Below are 18459 nucleotides of genomic sequence, written 5' to 3'. Positions count from 1 at the left end.
TATCATGCAGTGTCTTGGTCTGAAGAACAGTAATTTTTTTCTTAATCATCACACACGACTGTAATACAATCTAAGCTTTTTTTTTTGTAGAACCAGATTATTATCCCAAAGATCAATCTTTAATAAGTGAGTGTGAATTATGTAAGGCAAGTGTTAGGAATAAATATTTAAGGCCCAGCACCAGTGGCTCACAATTGTAATCCTAGTTACTCAGGAGGCTGAGATCTGAGGATCATGGTTCAAAGCCAGCTCTGGCAGGAAAGTCCATGAGACTCTTATCTCCAGTAAACTCTCAGAAAACTGGAAGTGGCACAGTGGTTCAAGTGATAGAGTGCTAGCCTTGGGCTGAAGAGCTGAGAGGGAGAGCATTAAGGCCCAGAGTCCAAGCCCCATGATCGACCAAAAAAAAAAAAAACACAAACAGTAAATATTCATAAAACAAAACAAAGTAACTCACAAAACAACAATTCACTATAGGAGGGAATAAAAATTTTAAAGGCTGATTCTCACCAGGTATGATGGTATATGCCTGTAATACCAGCTTTTAGGAGGCTGAGGCAGGAGGATTTGGGGTTTAAGGGCTAAAGCCTGGGCTACAGTGTGAGACCTGTCTCCACCATCCCCTAAGGAAGATCAGGTATGTGTGTAGGGGGATGTGGGGGAACAGAGGGAGCTTCTTGCTGAATTTTAGAACTAGGTCTGATATTGTTATGACAGCAATGGAGCAGAAATGACATGATACTTTACAGCATTTGATAGGAAAGAAAAAAAAAAACCTCAAAAGGAAGGATTCAAACTAGTCTGCTGGCCCAATATGTATAATACACATGGCCCCATGAATCCAGAATTTCAGGGAAACTGCAAATTGATCATAGGAAGAACTCCAAATTGTTGGGCTCTTGCTTTCTCCAAGTCATTCCAGCTCCTCTTTGTTTGAATGAAGAACAGTATGGCTGCTTGCCAAGGGTGGAGCTTGAGAATAAGCTGCGCGGGGGAAGCAGGACCTTGGGATCTACAGGAGTCAGTAACAGGGCTGCTACCTGGACAGCGAGGAGGAGAGGGTCCTGGGGCTGTGGCGTGTGGTGAGTGAGGGAGGTAGGCCAAGAGAGGGATTGACTAACCCCTACCCCCTTCTCCAGGGAGGTCTGGGGAGGTTACCACTGAGCCAGGAAGGCCTTGTAGATGGACTTTCACCTTTTATCTCTTTAAAACATTGTTTTCCAATTTCTAAAACTATCTATGCACCTTGTCAGGGGTGGGGTATATATAGTTATGGTCATTACAGGCAGGCCTTGAAATTCAATACATGGAGAAGCTTATTTTCAAAGTGAAATTCAAATAAACCTAGGCCCATCAGTGATGTTATAAATATCCAAATGGCCCTTAGCAGAAGAGGTTCCCTGGATCCTATCTGAACATAGGAAGAGCTCCATAAAAAGGACAGAGAAAAGTTAATCACTTGTAAGTTTTATCTCCCAAAGAGGACCACTGACAACATCATGGTATATGTTTTCTAAGCACTATTTTAAAATCAAAATTTGTAGCCAGGCACCAGTGGCTCACGCCTGTAATCCCAGCTACTCAGGAGGCTGAGATCTGAGGATCACAGTTCAAAGCCATCCTGGGCAGGAAAGTCTGTGAAACTCTTATCTCCAATAAAAATTACTAGAAAACTGGCTGCTGTGGCTTAAATGGTAGAGCGTTTGCCTGAGCTGAAGAGCTTAGTGATAGCACCCAAGCCCAGAGTTCAAGCCCCACAACCAACCAAAAAAAAAAAATCAAAATTTGTATCCCTTTTTATAAAATATTTTATAAAGTGCTTAAAATTTTCTGTAGTTGTTAAATTCAACATTCTAGACATAGGCAAAAGATTACTGAAGCCCTTCCCGACCATATGCTCTTATTCACTATTTGGTTCAGAGATTGGAAAGATCACTTTAGGTTACCTTTCTCCTTTTCTCTTCTCTTTTCTCTCTCTACAAAACCACTACCCTCACTTTCTTTTCTTTTCTTTCTTTTTTTGTGTCAGTCATGGGGCCTGAAGTCTGGGCCAAGGTACTGTCCCTCAGCTCTTCAGCTCAAGGCTAGCGCTCTGCCACTTGAGCCACAGCGCCACTTCTGGCTTTTTCTGCTTATGTGGTGCTGAGGAATCGAACCCAGGGCCTCATGCATGCAAGGCAGGCGCTCTACCACTGAGCCACCTTCCCAGCCCCTCTCTTCTTTTTTGATTCAAAGCCTTGTTGTAAAGACAATCTGGCCTTTCAGATTATTCTCAGCTTCCCAAGTGCTGGGACTGTAAGTATGTACCCAATGCCCAGCTTAAACAATCACTTTTAGTATATGTTCCATAAATTAGCTTCTTTTTTTCCCCCCTAGGTGAGATCTTTAAGAATGTTAAGAATGTGGCTTGGTGGTAGAGTGCTTGCCTAGTGTGCATGAAGCTCTGGGTTTGATTCCTTGGAACCATATAAACAGAAAAAGCCAAAATGGTGCTGTGGCTCAAGTGGTAGAGTGCTAGCTTAGAGCAAGAGAAGCTCAGGGACAGAGCCCAGGCCCCAGGTTTAAGCCCCAGGACTGGCACCAAAAAAAAAAAAAAAAAGGGTATATATCCAGAAAAAAAGAGCTACATTTTAAGTGGAAGAAATAGAATATGAAACAGTACAAGAGACACAAGAAGTACTGGAAAACAAGGAAGAGGCCTGACTGCTATGCAAAGGGCTGTGAACAAAGACAGGAATGACAAGCCAGGAGTGAAGAAAAGCCCTTAAAATGGTGAGAGGGTCATGGGTTGAGGTGGTGGAGTAAAGCCAGGAAACTAAGGTTTGCAAACGCTGTTTCTCACATGAAGAAATGAGGCTGTAAGACAAGCAGCTCTAGAGATGTGAGTTTGTGTGGATGCACTTTTCCCAGATAGTAAGGACTGGAGCTAAGAGAGTTTCTGTGACGAGAGAAAGGAAGATAGGTATTCTGAAGTGTAAAATGAACATTCACAAATCTAAGATGTTTCAAATACTTCACAAATCCCAAATCTAAGATGCTTCAAAACCTGAAACTTTTAAGGCCCAACAGGACACTCAAAGCATTTTAGACTGAGGAATATTTTTGGATTTCTTCTTCTTTTTTTTTGGACTAGAAATGCTCACGGGACAGTATGCAAATATTCCAGAATCTTAAAAAAAAAACAACAACCAAAACAACCTTTAAGTTTGAGCCAGGTGCTGGTGGTTCACACCTGTAATCCTAGCTACTCAGGAGACTGAGATCTGGGGATTATGGTTTGAAACTAGCCTGAGCAGGAAAGTTCCTGAGACTCTTATCTCCAATTAACCACCATTATATATATGCCCCACCCCACAAAAAGAAAAAAAAGGCTGGAAGTGAAGCTGTGGCTCAAGTGGTAGAGTGGTAGCCTAGAGCAAAGAAAGCTCCTGGAGCAAAACAGCTAGACCCTGACTTCAGGCCCTAGGACTGACACCAAACAACAACAAACCTTTAAAAACTAAACCCCACTCTTTTCCCCTCCATCTCTTCCTGAAGGCACTAAGGATGGAAATCAAAGCTTCATGCTTACTAGACAAGTGCTCTACCATCGAGCTATATACCTAGTCTAATTCTTTTACTAAAGAGAGATTGGGCAGAGGGATGATAAAAGGAGTGACACTGATCTTGAGTAAGTTTCAGTCCAGCCTGGGTACCCAGGGAGCTTATCTCAATAAACAAACAAACAAAAATCCCAAAGCAAAAACAAAAACACCAACAAAGGAAGGAGGAGGAGGTGGAGGAAGAAGAGGAAGAGATTGCTGACTGAGGAGAGAGGGGTGAGGACTTGGAAAAAAATCCATAGGGGAAATGGAACAGGACTACATAGTAACTCCAGTTCTGTTGGAGAGCATGACTGGGTAGGGCTAAGGGAATCCTGCAATATTCCTCAGAACACTCTGAATTCCATAAGTGCCATCTCTATATGAGATGGTAGAGGAATGAAGGGCTAGGGACTAGCTGAAAGTCAGGTAATAGAAGAGGCTTAAGCGGACCTACCCATTGGGTTGGAAGATGGAATTCTTGGAAATAATGGTGTGCACAAGGTATGGGTAGCTTGATGGTCTTTTGCAGTCAGGAAAGCAGGAAGGAAATGGTGGTCTAAATACATAGCTGGTTATGATGGCAAATGCTTGTAATCTGAGTACTTGGGGAAGAAAGGAGGGCTTGAGATCTAGGACAGCTTGGCCTACCAAGCAAATTCCAAGCTAGCCTGGGAAATATAGCAAGACTTTGTCTCAAAAGCAAAAACAATAAATCAAAAAACAATGACAAAAATGATACCACGTATTTCCATATAAGGGTGCTATGCAGTCTAGAACAAATCAGTTGACTAAAGTAAATAAAGAAAACCTGACTCCAGTAATTTGTCCTATTTCTGAATCAAACAGGATTCAAAAACACATTGGGAAAGACACCAGCGTGAGAAATACTGTGACAGCTGAGTCTTCCTTCAACATGGACGCTGGGGCTGTAACACAGGAAGTTTTGGCTGGCAGCCACCTGGCAGTCACCTCGCTGTACATGGGAAGGAATGGCTCAGGTTAATAAAGCAGCTTAAGTTACCCAGAGGCGTTCAGGTTACAAACTATGTAGTAGGTGGAGTACATCATCCACAGGGAGTAGAGTACCTCCCACAGTACATGACAAAGAAAGTATATGAAGAATATCAAAACACAGGGAGGCCATTTACACTGGAAAGCAGTTTACCTTTCTCTCGCAGCCTCCTGTAAAATGAAGATGTTGTATGGCACATGTCAAAACTAGCAGCTATAAATTCTTGAATGTGTAAACACGGCTTTGAATTTTTTAATCATGCAATATACTGGAATGTTAATAGGCAAGAAAATTCAGTAGGGTTTGTTTTTATTTTAGGTCTATAGAATTAGAGCTAACCACCTGTATGCTTAACCTTAATGCTGTATGGCAGTTTGAGAAGCAGAAAGGCCTTGAAGTTAAAAGCTGAAACCTAAACCTCTTGCTCTAAACTCTACACAAAAGAGTTAAAAAAGCTCTACAAAATTAACAAAAGGAAACACACAATACCTCTGGATTCATTATTCCTTCTTTTTTAAAACAGCTGTAAAACATGTCCATGGAAAATACTTCACTCCAAAGATATCCATAATATTGGCCATCATATCCCCCAGCCAAGTGTCCAAAAGTAGCTGGCATATTTGTACCTCACACACACAAAAAGAGAGAGATACATTTCAATCAATGTGAGAGAAGATGTTAATTATCAAGTTATCAGTTAGCTCAGGTTTTCCTGCCGTAGTAGTCCAGTTTCGAGAAGAGGGAGTGAGATAGGATCTCACCTCTAGTACTCCTGGGATTATGTGTGCATTGGCCAAGATGTTTACAAACTTCACTCCTGACAGTGGCTCAACCTCTGAGCTGGTTTCGGCCCAGGCTCTGGAATGCCTAACAATAGTTTCAGAGGCTTTGTCCACACCCACAAGGTAGCTGAGTACTAAGTCAGTCCTTTCTTATCCCTTTGATATTAATGTCTTAAAAATACTCTGACAATAACTCTCTTTTTCCTCTTCTTCCTACCCCCCTTTCTTCTTTTTGTGGCCGTCCTGGAGGTAGACTGAACCCACCCAGGGTCTTAGTATGTCAGGGAAGTCCATGTTAAACCATTGAGCATTCTGTCCTGGCCTTGTGCCACACTCCTGAATATTTAAAATGCCTCAGAAGAAAATGACACTTGTTTCAGGTTACATAATTTCTGAAAAAAGAACTCTTGCTTGAAAAGCAAAACAAATTTTACCAAGATAATCTTTGAGCTAATACTATCTTAAAAAGGATTCTGGCTTGAGGCACAAAATTGCTGTATGGTTTACTATAAACAGATCACCAAAGGAAGTGAACAGGCTAGAATGATTCAAATGACAATTCTTATCTTTATTATATCTATAAATGTGGCTGATTCATGTTAGTAACAATTTCCTTGCTGAAAAAAACTTCACCCTAGCAACTACATATGAATGCACACAAACATGTTGGCTTAGAATTATGTACATATAAATGCATACATTCTAATGAATAGAAGTAGCCCAATGCTTTCTCTGAGCTCAGAACCAGAACCAGAATCAGATTCAGAAACAAAAGCAAATAAAAATGCCCTTTCTACCAGGTCCTTCTGAGAATCATGGGAAGTCATGGTGGTATGAGAGTGAGGTGCTGGCTCTGGGGTGGAGGCCAATTGCTCATGCCTGATTACATTAAACTGCTCTGAACCAGAGCCACCTTTCCTTCAAGCACATTCAGAGAGGATAACTCATAAGGGCATAAGTTTACCTGAAAGTCAAAGCCTCAGTACAGAAATCAGAAAAAAATGAAATGAGGTCTGAGTAGTTCCCCTTTTCTCGTGCCCTCAATGTCAGGAGTATGCCTTTGTGTCACAGGTACCATAAACTCAAGCAATAGCATTTCCATACCTGGGGTAGCTGCAACGCCTAAAATTTCTGTGCAGTATTTAGCATATTCACTTGCAGCATCAAGTGATGTGTTGGTGTGAAGAGACTGATCCACTTTGCTCAAAACAATCTGGCGTAGGGTCAGAAGACCTAATAACATAAAGAGTGAGCATGTAATTGGAGAATAGAGACTGAGTCCAAACATCACAAGCTCACTAATGTCAAACACTGATTCTGTAAGACAGCACAAAACAAGGAGCAAGACATCTTATTCCACATAAAATCTCAGCATTTTTTTTCAGAGACATAATCCCAGGGATTGCTATTCCAACATATTCAATGTTCCTACTTCTACATATTTGCTGGGATATATTACTATTAAAGGGAAATTAAGTCTCTGAGAAAAAGTAACCAGCAATAATGCATTAAGTGATTCTTGTTGAGTTTTCTTTCCTAAATTTTTTTTATGTACCTGTGTTGACCAGTCTAGAAGCAACAAGCTTTTCAAGCATGTCATCTGTGATAGGGCTTCCATCTCTGTAATGTTTGGACAGTCTTCGGAGGGAATCAATGTCCCATACCCAGTTTTCAAGCATTTGTGATGGAACCTCTACAAAGTCAGTTTCCACATTTGTTCCACTAAATCGTGCAAAATCGGTCTAGGAAGCAAACAGGTATCTTTTAATGCACTGAAGGAAAATTATCTGTATGATGAATTACAATTAAGACTGATTGAAAATTAGGTAGAATTAGAGCCAACTGTACTTTAGAATAGGTGCTAGAATAACTCTAGTTTAACTAATAATAAAATCCAGCAGCTAACATAAAAACAAGTTCAAACATTCCATTTTAAAATCTATTTAATTCTTTCTGAATTATAGACAAGTTTGGACCACCAGGAAAACCTAACTGAAAAAAAAATAAGCTAAAAACAAACCTTAAAGAAATAGAAAGAAGGAAGAAGAATTTTCCATTGAAAATAAAGAGCTCCCTAAGATAAGCTAGTTCTCTCTAGCTCCTCCTCCTTGCTTATTCTTGTTTACTCAATACATGCCTTTCTGGGGCACTCATCCTACTGTTGCTTAACTACTCGAGTTTAAATCAATTGAAGAGTTACATTACAACATTCCACATTGATACCCTTTGTGTGTGTGTGTGTGTGTGTGTGGATGTGTGTGTGTGCACGCGCATGCATGCACACTTTTCCATTTAACCTGTGGTGGAAAGCCTGTGTTGGACCTCTCAGATAGTGCCTTAAAATAAGGGAATTGATCCTGTAAATTAGTAAATAAGTGGGATAAGTTAAAAGTTATAAGAAAAACAAGAGATATATTTAAAAGGACTTATTCTGAGTGACTGGGAGAAGAGCTTGAAAAAAAGTTTGAAAGGGAGCGTGTGTGTGTGTGTGTGTGTGTGTGTGTGTGTGTGTGTGTGTGTGTGTGTGTGTGTGTGTGTGTGTGTGTGTGTGTGTGTGTGTGTGTGTGTGTGTGTGTGTGTGTGTGTGTGTGTGTGTGTGTGTGTGTGTGTGTGTGTGTGTGTGTGTGTGTGTGTGTGTGTGTGTGTGTGTGTATGCTGGTCCTGGGGCTTAACCTCAGAGCCTGGATACTCAAGTCCTATGCTTTGCTCAAGGGTTAATGCTCTACCACTAGAGCCACAGCTCCACTTCCTGCTCTTCCTGCCTGGGTTGGCTTTCGACTGTGATCCTCAGATCTCAGAAGAAGTGAGGCTTAGAGGCCTAATGCCTGACCTAAAAGTTTTAAAGGGTGAAGGCATGAATTAAAAGAGCACATACCCATAGTTCAAACCCTAGTACTATCAGGACCACCCCTCCCCCCCAAAAAGTAAAAGTCTGGTAAATTCTCAAGTCAGATGCTCAAAAAGCTTTGGGGCAGAAAGATGAAGATTTCATTAAAAAAAAAAAAGTTTTCAAGCTGTGTGCTTTACCCTTCACACCATCCTCCACAGAACACTTGTAAAACTGTGTTTTACAGAGAAAACAGCACTATGGTCATTTGTGGAGTGGGGGTTATCATGGTGTTGTGTTTCCCTGCACCTCTGTCCTGTTTTCTTCTGCAGATGCCTTACATTCCAACCTCCTTCCTCGGTCTTCATCCTCCCTAGGGCTCTGTGCAGAGGGTAAGGAAGAGGGACTTCACCACCAGGAAGGCAGCAGATGGGATGCCAAATCAGCAGCAAATAACCATTGTGCTTTTGGCCCAGGGCAGAAGCACAGATGTCAAAACGCAGTAACATATTCTGCCTTCCTCTCTTTATGCAAAAACACGTTTTGCTTGACTTCTCATTATAATTGTGCTGATTCTAGATAGGGAGAGCTGCAAACACAGAAGGGCCAAGAGAAATCGAATTCACCAGGCACTGGAATAGGCCACCTTTGTGGAGGACATCCCAATCAAACATTCTCACAGAGTCAGGTAAATATCTCAGAAGGAATATTTTACCTATTCCTGAGCACAATATTTTAAGATTACATCTTGTATCATAGATAAAACAATCTGATACAATAATTATAACAGGCAACGTCCACTGAAACTTTATGTCAGGCATTATGTCACACTCATTACATGAATTACCTGATTTAAATCCCTGAACTATTGTATGATTATGATGCAAGCACTATTATTTCCATTTCTGAGATAAGGAAACTGAGGCATAGAGATGAATGGCATAAGTGGGATTTGAAACAAGGTACTCTGATTCCATGACCTCTGACTTTCACTATGAATGCCAGAATGCGTCCTTATCTTATAGAAAAACAGAAAAAGAGTAAATAGATATTTTTAAATGTTTTATTTATTTATTTATTTATTGTTGGCCGTGGGGCTTGAACTCAGGGCCTGGGCACTGTTCCTGAGCTTTTCTGTTCAAAGCTAGTGCTCTACCACTTAAAGCAATAGCTCTACTTTTGGTTTTCTGGTGGTTAATTTGAGATAAAAGTCTTATGGACTTTTCTACCCAGGCTTGGTTTGAACTGCAATTCTCAGATCTCAGCCTCTTGAGTAACTAGTATTACAAGTGTGAGCTACCAGCACTCAGCTTATGTTTTTTTTTTTTTTTTTTTTTTTTTGTCGGCCGTGGGGCTTGAACTCTGGGCCTGGGCGCTGTCCCTCAGCTCTTCAGCTCAAGGCGAGCGCTCTACCACTTGAGCTACAGCGCCACTTCCGGTTTTCTGGTGGTTTATTGGAGATAGGAGTCTCACGGTCTCTCCTGCCCGGGCTGGCTTTGAACCGCGATCCTCAGATCTCAGCCTCCTGAGTAGCTAGGATTACAGGCGTGAGCCACCAGCGCCCGGCTTCAGCTTATGTTTTGAGATGACTAAATTCTCTTGAGAGAGATCTAAAGACAAAAGCTGTCTATTGAATTTCCCCTCTATGTGAAAATTAAAGCAAGATTTCATTTACTTCTGGAGAAATCTGACTTCCTCTTAATGCTGGGAGAATTTTCAAAGATCAAAATTGATACTGAGTCCAAGTACCAGTGGCTATAATCCTAGCTACTCAGGAGGCTGAGGTCTGAGGATCACTGTTGGAAACAATCCTGGGCAGGAAAGTCTGTGAGAATCTTATCTCCAATTAAGCACCAAAAAGCCTGAAATGGACTCATGGCTCAAGTGGGAGAGTGCCAGCCTGTAGCAAAAAAGCTCCTAATCAGCATTCAGGTCCTAAGTTCAAGCCCTATTATCAGCACAAAAACAAAGAAACAAAACCACCATCACAAACAACAAAAACCCCACGTGATAATGAAGTGTGAAGACAAGCCTTTGTAACTGCATCTAGAACTTGGGGTTCTGTAACACTAACTGAATAATGTTATAATATGTGGTTTTAAAAACAGATACTAATAGAGAAAATAAAAACAAGTTACTTATAAGCTCAACATAAGCTTAGTATATCCAGCTCAAATGAAGGTTTTTTAATATTTGCAATGAGGGGAGGATCTAAATCTAAATCACATCTATGTAACAATCTAAATCAATTTAAATAGCAACAAAATGTGCTAGCAAGAGTGCGCACACACACACACACACACACACACACACACGTACGTAAGTTAGAAGAATGTTCAATATCCAGAAAAAAATATGAACAAATGAGTAACTCATGAGTTAAGAGTTGAAATCGGGTAATGTAACAGTTGTGGCTGGAAGTGAGAGAAGAGAGGGCTTATTCTATCCCAAAGCCATGCTGTAGTGGGTGGGAGGAGGGAAGCATAGCTAATGAATGAACAGATCAACAATGTCTTCTAAAGAACAAAAGGAAATATTTGCTAGGAGTAAATGCTAAAAATAGCCCAGCTGCTTGTTGATTTCCCAGAAGTCAGTCCTGTTGTTTCTCAGTAAGCCCTCTGGGCAACATCATTTAAGGATATTTTTTTTTTTCAAATAAGGAAGGCAAAAGATCTACAAAATTTAAAAGCTCAATTTGTAGCCAACAACTAAATTCTTAGGACAAAGGATTCCATAGTTAGCCTCCCAGTGCACCTGTGCATCCACAAAGAAGGCATGACAAGCCTTGCAATATCCCCGCACAGCAGTAAGGCTACTCCACAATTCTCCTGCCATACACTCTAAAGAAGTACTTCATATCTTTCTCAATACCATCAGTCAGAGGGCACTGAAAACAGTAGCTTCTGAGCCATAGTAGCTGTTGATGTCAATATATCACCTAGAAAAAAACTGAGTATTGTTAACTCCTACTCCCAAATAATCCAATTAACAAATCATTTTAGTGGTAATTCTTCAAAGAGTTTTAGAGCATTTTTGCTGCTAGCAATGTTTTCATTATAAAGCCTAGAAATCAATGTGCACTTAAATCTGCTTGGTTACACATTCTTGAGAGGATAAAGTTAAGTATATGGTTTTTCTTTACTGTTTTTTTTTTTCCCCCTGTCAATCACGGGGCTTGAACTCTGCCTGGGCACTGTCCCTCAGCTCTTCAGCTCAAGGTGAGCACTCTACCACTTAAGCCACAGAGCCACTTCCAGTTTTCTGGTGGTTAATTGGAGATAAGAGTCTCACAGACTTTCCTGGCCAGGGCTGGCTTTGAACCATGATCCTCAGATCTTATCCTACTGAATAGCTACCATTACAGGTATGAGCCACCAGTGCCCAGCTACTGTCTTTTAAATGAACAACAGGATTCAGAAACTATACTCCATTATAGACTTTTACAAGAGATGACTTGATGTCTAAATTCATATGTCATACTGAAGGATAGAACAAAGTGATACAAATGAACTAAAATATCATGTTTTTTAAAATTAAAAAGATTGTTTTAAAGTACTGGGGTTTGAATTCTGAGCCTCACACTTCTCAGCTTGCTTTTCTTTTTTTCTTTTTCTTTTTTTTTTTGGTCAGTAGTGGGGCCTGAACTCTGAGCCTGGGCACTGTCCCTTAGCTCCTCAGCTCAAGGCTAGTGCTCTACCACTTGAGCCACAGCACCACTTCCGGCTTTTTCTGCTTATGTGGTGCTGAGGAATTGAACCCAGGGCCTCATGCATGCAAGGCAAGTACTCTACCACTGAGCCACCTTCCCAGCCCCTCAGCTTGCTTTTCTAACTGGTGTTCTACCACTTGAACCATACCATCAGCCCAGCTTTTTGCTGGTTATTGTGGAGATAAGAGTCTAGGCAACTTTTCTGCTTATGCTGGCCTTGAATGACAATCCTCTAGATCTCAGCCTCTTGAGAAGCTAGAATTATAGATGTGAGCAATTGTGCCAGGATCACTTTTACACTTTTTAAAGACTAAAGTATTACCAGTTATTGCCCTAATTAAGAGAACAGTTCTTTTTAGTGACTATAACTAAGTATTATTTTCATGATAGCAAATGCCTAGTACAAAGGTAAGGCAACTGCTGAAATCAATTGTGTATTGTGTTCAGGAAAAAGTACAGCCCTCAAGAGAACTGACCTGGCTAGCTAAAGTGATCCACTATTGATGGCAGTCATTCCATGGTCTAATCTGTCTGATCTACCCCTAAATCAGGGTTAATGGAATTTTGTTAACAAGGCAAGGCATTTTAAAAAATGGCCACTATCTACTAGACTTTGCCATACACAGATGGTAAACGGGTCCTAATTTTTACTTCACATGTATCTAGTGATTACTGAAAATAACAGTAGTAAATTGGATATGAATAACACTGTTCTGACTCCCTTACTAATCTTTACAACAGCTCTATTGTTTAACGAGTCAGTATCCTACCTGTAAATAAAGGACATATTTTTAAAAACCACATAATTTGGATATATCTTGAATATTGCAAATTAAATCATAAGCTTGCCTCCACACTAGCTGTGCCTCCTATGTACTTCCAATTTAAATTGCTCCTTTTTGGATGAGAAGTAAAAAGGCTGAATTCAATACTAAGAAGTTTGGAGCATGTCTTACTTACCACTGTATGTCCCAAATCCACCATTTGCCCAGACAGTAAGAGCTGCTCAATAGATAACTGTGAAATGAACAAAGATATCCTGGAAGAGGATATCTCTCTGTAAAGATGCAGACTCAGAACCCTGAGATCTTGACCTGACCTTTTTGCCTCCAGCCTAATACCTTGCACTGCTCTATTTTGAACACTTAATATTTTCTCACTTAACCTAATGCTATGCTTTTCACTTTTTTGCTTTTGCATTTCATGTTTCCAGACAGAACTCTAAACAATACTATAACTTTTCTTTCTTTTGAACCCTATCGTATAATACTTAATGTGACATGTCATATATAGGAGATAATCAGTAAGGTATGCTTCTTTTTTTTTTTTTTTTTTTTTAATATTTTTTTGGTCCGGTCATGGGGCCTGAACTCTGGGCCTGGGTGCTGTCCCTCAGCTCTTCAGCTCAAGGCTAGCGCTCTACCACTTGAGCCACAGCACCACTTCCGGCTTTTTTTCTTTTTGCTTATATGGTGCTGAGGAATCGAACCCAGGGCCTCAGGCTTGCAAGGCAAGCGCTCTACCACTGAGCCACCTTCCCAGCCCAAGGTATGCTTCTTAAGGAATCATCTGAGTCAGGGTTGATGGTTCATACTTGTAATCCTAATACTTGAGAGGCTAAGGCAGGAGGATCCAGAATTCAAGGCCAGCTTGCTTTTAGTCAGATTATGTCACAAAACAAAACTGAGAAGGAAAAAAAGTCATTTGAACATTTTTCTTTTTCCAATTATTTAAAAAATAATACCTACAGAAAATTCCTAAGTAAGCAACTAAAGGATGGTCCCAACGGAAATAATCACTCTGCAGGATTACACTTTGGGTAAGGACATTAGCATTTATTCTATGTATGCATACATATGAGCTTGATATGCAGAAGACACAAAACAAAAACAAAAAGACAAAACAACCATATCTGATGTTAAAGTCACAAACTCTAACAGTGTTGAGGAGCTTGAGCTAGGGAGACTGGCTGGTAACAGAGGCCATAAGATTGCTGGTAAGTAGTTCAAAGTACCTTAGGACTGAAAGCTTGATGGTCAATCTATACAGAGTAATGTAACAAGATTCCTTCCATGCATGGTACTCTTAGAATACCATTTAATAACTGAGGAAAGAAGTTCATCCATCAGGAATGCAAACATGAAAGACAAAATTTGGAACACATGAAGCAGCTGCCTATAGTATAGAGAATTAAAGAACAACAAGCAGACAACAGGGTAGTTAGAACTGATAGAAGACCTCAGACAAGTACCCGCTAAGGCTCTAGTTTTTTCCAGTAGGAAAGTGGAAGAAATATAAGCACCCATTTACTTTATTAAGTACTGAGGATAAAAATGAATGAATGAATGAATGAATGAATGAATGCAAAGCAGGTGCTCCATGCCTGGATGGTAATGTACATAGTAAGGCTTGGCTTGTTTTTATTCTTAGCCTGTCCAGTCAGCTTGTCTAAGTCTTAGCTAGCTGTTCTGATCAAGCTTATCTTTGGCTTCCTCCAAGTATTTTATTCCTTAGTGGTAATTCTGAAGATAAATATTTACCCACATTTCTCTACAATTAATCCCCCACCTGAAATTCTAAGCTTCTCCTTCTATTTTTCCTTCAGAAATCAAAGCTGCTGTAAATTGGTAGTAATCATCAACAGAAAATAAGAACAAATAACAGTTCTGATGGCTTCCAATCACCTTTCACAAGTCTGTACTCAAAAACCAGTAAGGATAAGTTAGCATTTGTGTGTTTTCTTGAACGTAAAGTGACAAGACAGAGCATCATGGCAATTGGTCTTTTTTCATTTTAGTTTTACTTTTGATCCCTAAAGTACTGAATTATATATTAGGATGGTTATAAGAATACTTGAAATAAACATAGGACTTTATAATTTCCCAAGTGCCTTTCCTATATTTCACTTTTCCCACATGCCAGGAAGGTTGTTAAGAGAATTGCTGTTGTCCCATTTATGAATAAAAAAATGAGATGACCGAAAGAGGTCAAATATCTTGCCACAGTCACATAGCCAAGCTCACTAAGCTATAGGTGAGCTTTCTTTTCCTTGTGGTATTGGGATCACATATATGATAGGCAGGTGTTCTGCCACTGACTTATATCTCCAACCCAACAAAGATGAATTTTATTATTTTTTTGGCAGTTTGAATTCTGAGTCTTAAGTGGTAGGCATGCACTCTACCACTGAAACCATTCCTCGTCCTTTGTGATTCAGTTTCAGATAGGATCTCATGTTTTTGTCTGGGCCAGCCCATGGACTGTAATCCTCTTACTATGTTCCCCAACACCCACCCCCACCTCCTGTGTAGCTAGGATGACTAGTAAGCACTATCATGACTGGGTTGTTTGTTGAGACTGAGTTCATGGTCTGGGCCAGCCATGAAGTGTCATTTTTCTGATCTTTGCTTCCAGAATAGCTGGGATTACAGATATAAGCCACCATGCCTGCCCAAAGATAACTTTTAATTCTGAGTTCTTATCATTAACATCAGAGTGCCCCTTGACAGGGTCCTTTCGTTTACAGTGATATATAATTCAAATATTTAGAGCAGATAAGATGCTCTATTAGTCTCTTAAGAAAAACAAGAGATTATTGCTAGTCACATACTCTGAAATTTTTCACTTTTATTTGAAGGAATGGTTGTGATTCCGGTGTTTCCTTAGGATAATTACTTGTTTTTAATTCAAAACTACACTTAATGAATGACCCTACAAAGTCACTACGACTCAGGCTGCTGGGAGGCATGACTGTTGTGGTCTCTACAAGTTCAGAAAGCCAGAGATTTTTTTTTTGCCAGAGATTATTGAGAGCTCAAAACACAAGAACGACACAAGTCAGTAACAGATACTGGAGATACTATGTCCTAATTGCTATCTTCCAAATTACCTACTCTGCAGTGCAAATACAAGAAAATACAAGTGAAACTCAACTCTGAAGTGATGACACAGTAGACATATTGACCTAGTGCATCTACATGTTTGAAAACTGGAAGTTCCTGCCAACACATTAATATGCTTTTGTGACAAGCTGAAACAAGCTCTTCTGGTCACCAGATGTGCAGACTGTCACAACACAGAACTCCAACGCTGAGATCCCCTATCTTAAAACCAATCTTGGCAAATTTTTCATTCATTATATGCTCCTTAGGTAAGTCAGAAGTATTATTGAATATAGACAGTATGAATGATATTATTTTCCACCATCCATTGTAGGTCAGTACTAAAGGTTTCACCATATAAACTTAGAAATATGTGGACCTGTGGCCTCAGTAGACAAAGTAGTGGTCACTGCTTCTAAATGAGAGTATATAAAAACATTATTAAAACAGTACATGGCATCTGAGTAGATAAATGGACAATGAGATTTTCAAAGACAATCTTATAAAGAGATGAGCAAGCCAAGGATGGTTCTAGTACACCACTCACTGAGATGACCACATTTCATACTCATGAATGAGGGCAGGCAAAAGTTTAAGAATTGAATATAGCTATTGTTTGGGAGAGAGAGAGAGATGGAGCAAATGCAATATAGATTAGCAGCTTAGTTTTGAGTCAGAGTACTAAAATGTCATAGTACCAAGAAATATTTTCCAATGCTACAGTAACTACCTCAAAGAGTCAAAAAAAAAAAAAAAGTTAAAGTGTTGGGCAGCAGTGGCTCATGACTGTAATTCTGACTACTCAGAAGGGTGAGATCTGAGTATTATGATTCAATGCCTGCCTGTGTGGGAAAGTCTGTGAGACTTTTATCTCTAATTAACAACCAAAAGGCTGAAAGTGATACTTGCCTTCAACAAAAAGGCCCTGAGTTCAGGCCCCAGGAGCGGCGCGCGCGCACACACACACACACACACACACCACACACACACACACACACACACACACACACACACACACACACACACACACACACACACACACACACACACACACACACACACACACACACACACACACACACACTGAGAAACTGAAAAGTTTTAGAGATCTGTACCATAAACACAAAGTAAGAAAGTTTATTAAGGTTATAGAAGTATACTTGAGAAAGTTTTTACTAAGAACAATGAAGCTGGGCCTTGGTGGCTCAGGCCTGTAATTCTAGCTATTCAGGAGACTGAGATTTGAGTATCAAAGTTCAAGGCTAGACCAGGCAGGAAAGTCTATAACACTCTTATTTCCAATTAACCACCAAAGAGCCAGAAGTGAAGCTGTGGCGGAGTGTGGGCCATGACTGGAAAAAGCTCAGGGAAAACACCCAGGCCCCGAGTTTAAGCCCTACGACCAAAATAAAACAAAACAAAAAACAAATGAAAACTCTATTGGAAGATCACTATTTTACTGGGATTTGCCGGAACTCAAGAGTTTCCCACTTGCTAGGCTAGTGCCCAACCAGTTGAGTCATATCTGTAGCTCAGCTTTTGCTGATTGTTTGGAAAATGGAGTCTGGTAAACTTTTCTGACTAGTATTGGCCTTGCATTGTGATTTCCAGATCTCAGTCCCATGAGTAGTTAGAAGAATGAACCACTGGCACCCAACTAAGATCACTAATATTTTAATGTGTCACATCAAATTATCCTACCCCCTCACTTTTTTTGTCCAAGACTGGGACTCAAACTTGATATCTGATGCTTTTGCTCACTGGTTAGTGCTCTACCTGAACTATGCCTCCAGCCCCTAAGTTACCCATTTGTGAAGTTGTTAGCCAATAATCAAAATTGAGGAGGAAACTTGCATAAGAAGTTCTTAACTTGGGATTCATTATGGTCTGGGATTTAGGGGCTCTGTTAGCCTCTGGAATTTCATGTATAATTTTGGGTATAGGAGTACATATTGATTATTCTGGAACAGGTATATACATCTTAAATCAGATTTTCACAGGGTCTTCAGATCGAAAAATTGGCAGCACTGACTACTCTAAAGGCTGGCTGCTCATCTGTGTACAAATGCACACCTAGGACTTACTTACTCTAACTGATATCCCATAACTCTAAAATTCAAAAAAATTTGGATTTTTCTAAATTACTCACAAATTATTTCAGAAAAACAAAAACTAAAGTTATTCTAATTACAGAAACTGTCAAGCCACAGAATATACACTCTGGGAAGTTCTCCATGAGAAATTATTTTTAGAACCCACTGCTAACTTTAAAGATAATATAAAAAAGAAATTTTAGATTATTCTGGAAATGGCCATCTATGGGCTTATCTTTCTGGATAGATTCCTATTTTATTTTCATTAATTTGTTCCTTCATTTACTCATTCATTCACTCAAAAACATTTTTGAGGCTTGGGATGGAATCCAGGACTCTGAGAGGTCTAAGCACAAGCTTAGGAACTTTGCTACATTAGCCCTGTTTTGTGTGTGTGTGTGTGTGTGTGTGTGTGTGTGTGTGTGTGTGTGTGTGTGTGTGTGTGTGTGTGTGTGTGTGTGTGTGTGTGTGTGTGTGTGTGTGTGTGTGTGTGTGTGTGTGTGTGTGTGTGTGTGTGTGTGTGTGTGTGTTTAAGTAAGTTTTTTATTGTGAAAATATTGTACAGAGGGTT

At 40.0% G+C, this 18459-nt stretch overlaps 1 protein-coding gene across 3 annotated transcripts in view; it reads right to left on the bottom strand.

Annotated features, from left to right (window-relative positions):
* Nln (neurolysin) overlaps positions 1–18459 on the bottom strand; it is an 89143-nt gene that overhangs the window by 6858 nt on the left and 63826 nt on the right. For all 3 annotated transcript variants that reach the window (XM_070031247.1, XM_070031249.1, XM_070031248.1), the window contains 3 exons: positions 6934–7120; positions 6483–6611; positions 5086–5222 (listed from right to left, as the gene is read on the bottom strand). In XM_070031247.1, coding sequence (XP_069887348.1) covers positions 5086–5222; positions 6483–6611; positions 6934–7120 — 453 coding nt within the window. The remainder of the gene's footprint in view (positions 1–5085; positions 5223–6482; positions 6612–6933; positions 7121–18459) is intronic.

The sequence above is a fragment of the Dipodomys merriami genome, unplaced genomic scaffold (assembly GCF_024711535.1).
Source record: "Dipodomys merriami isolate MVZ:Mamm:240054 unplaced genomic scaffold, mDipMer1.0.p SCAF_20, whole genome shotgun sequence".
NCBI lineage: Eukaryota > Metazoa > Chordata > Mammalia > Rodentia > Heteromyidae > Dipodomys > Dipodomys merriami.
This window is presented reverse-complemented; position numbering and strand designations above follow the sequence as displayed.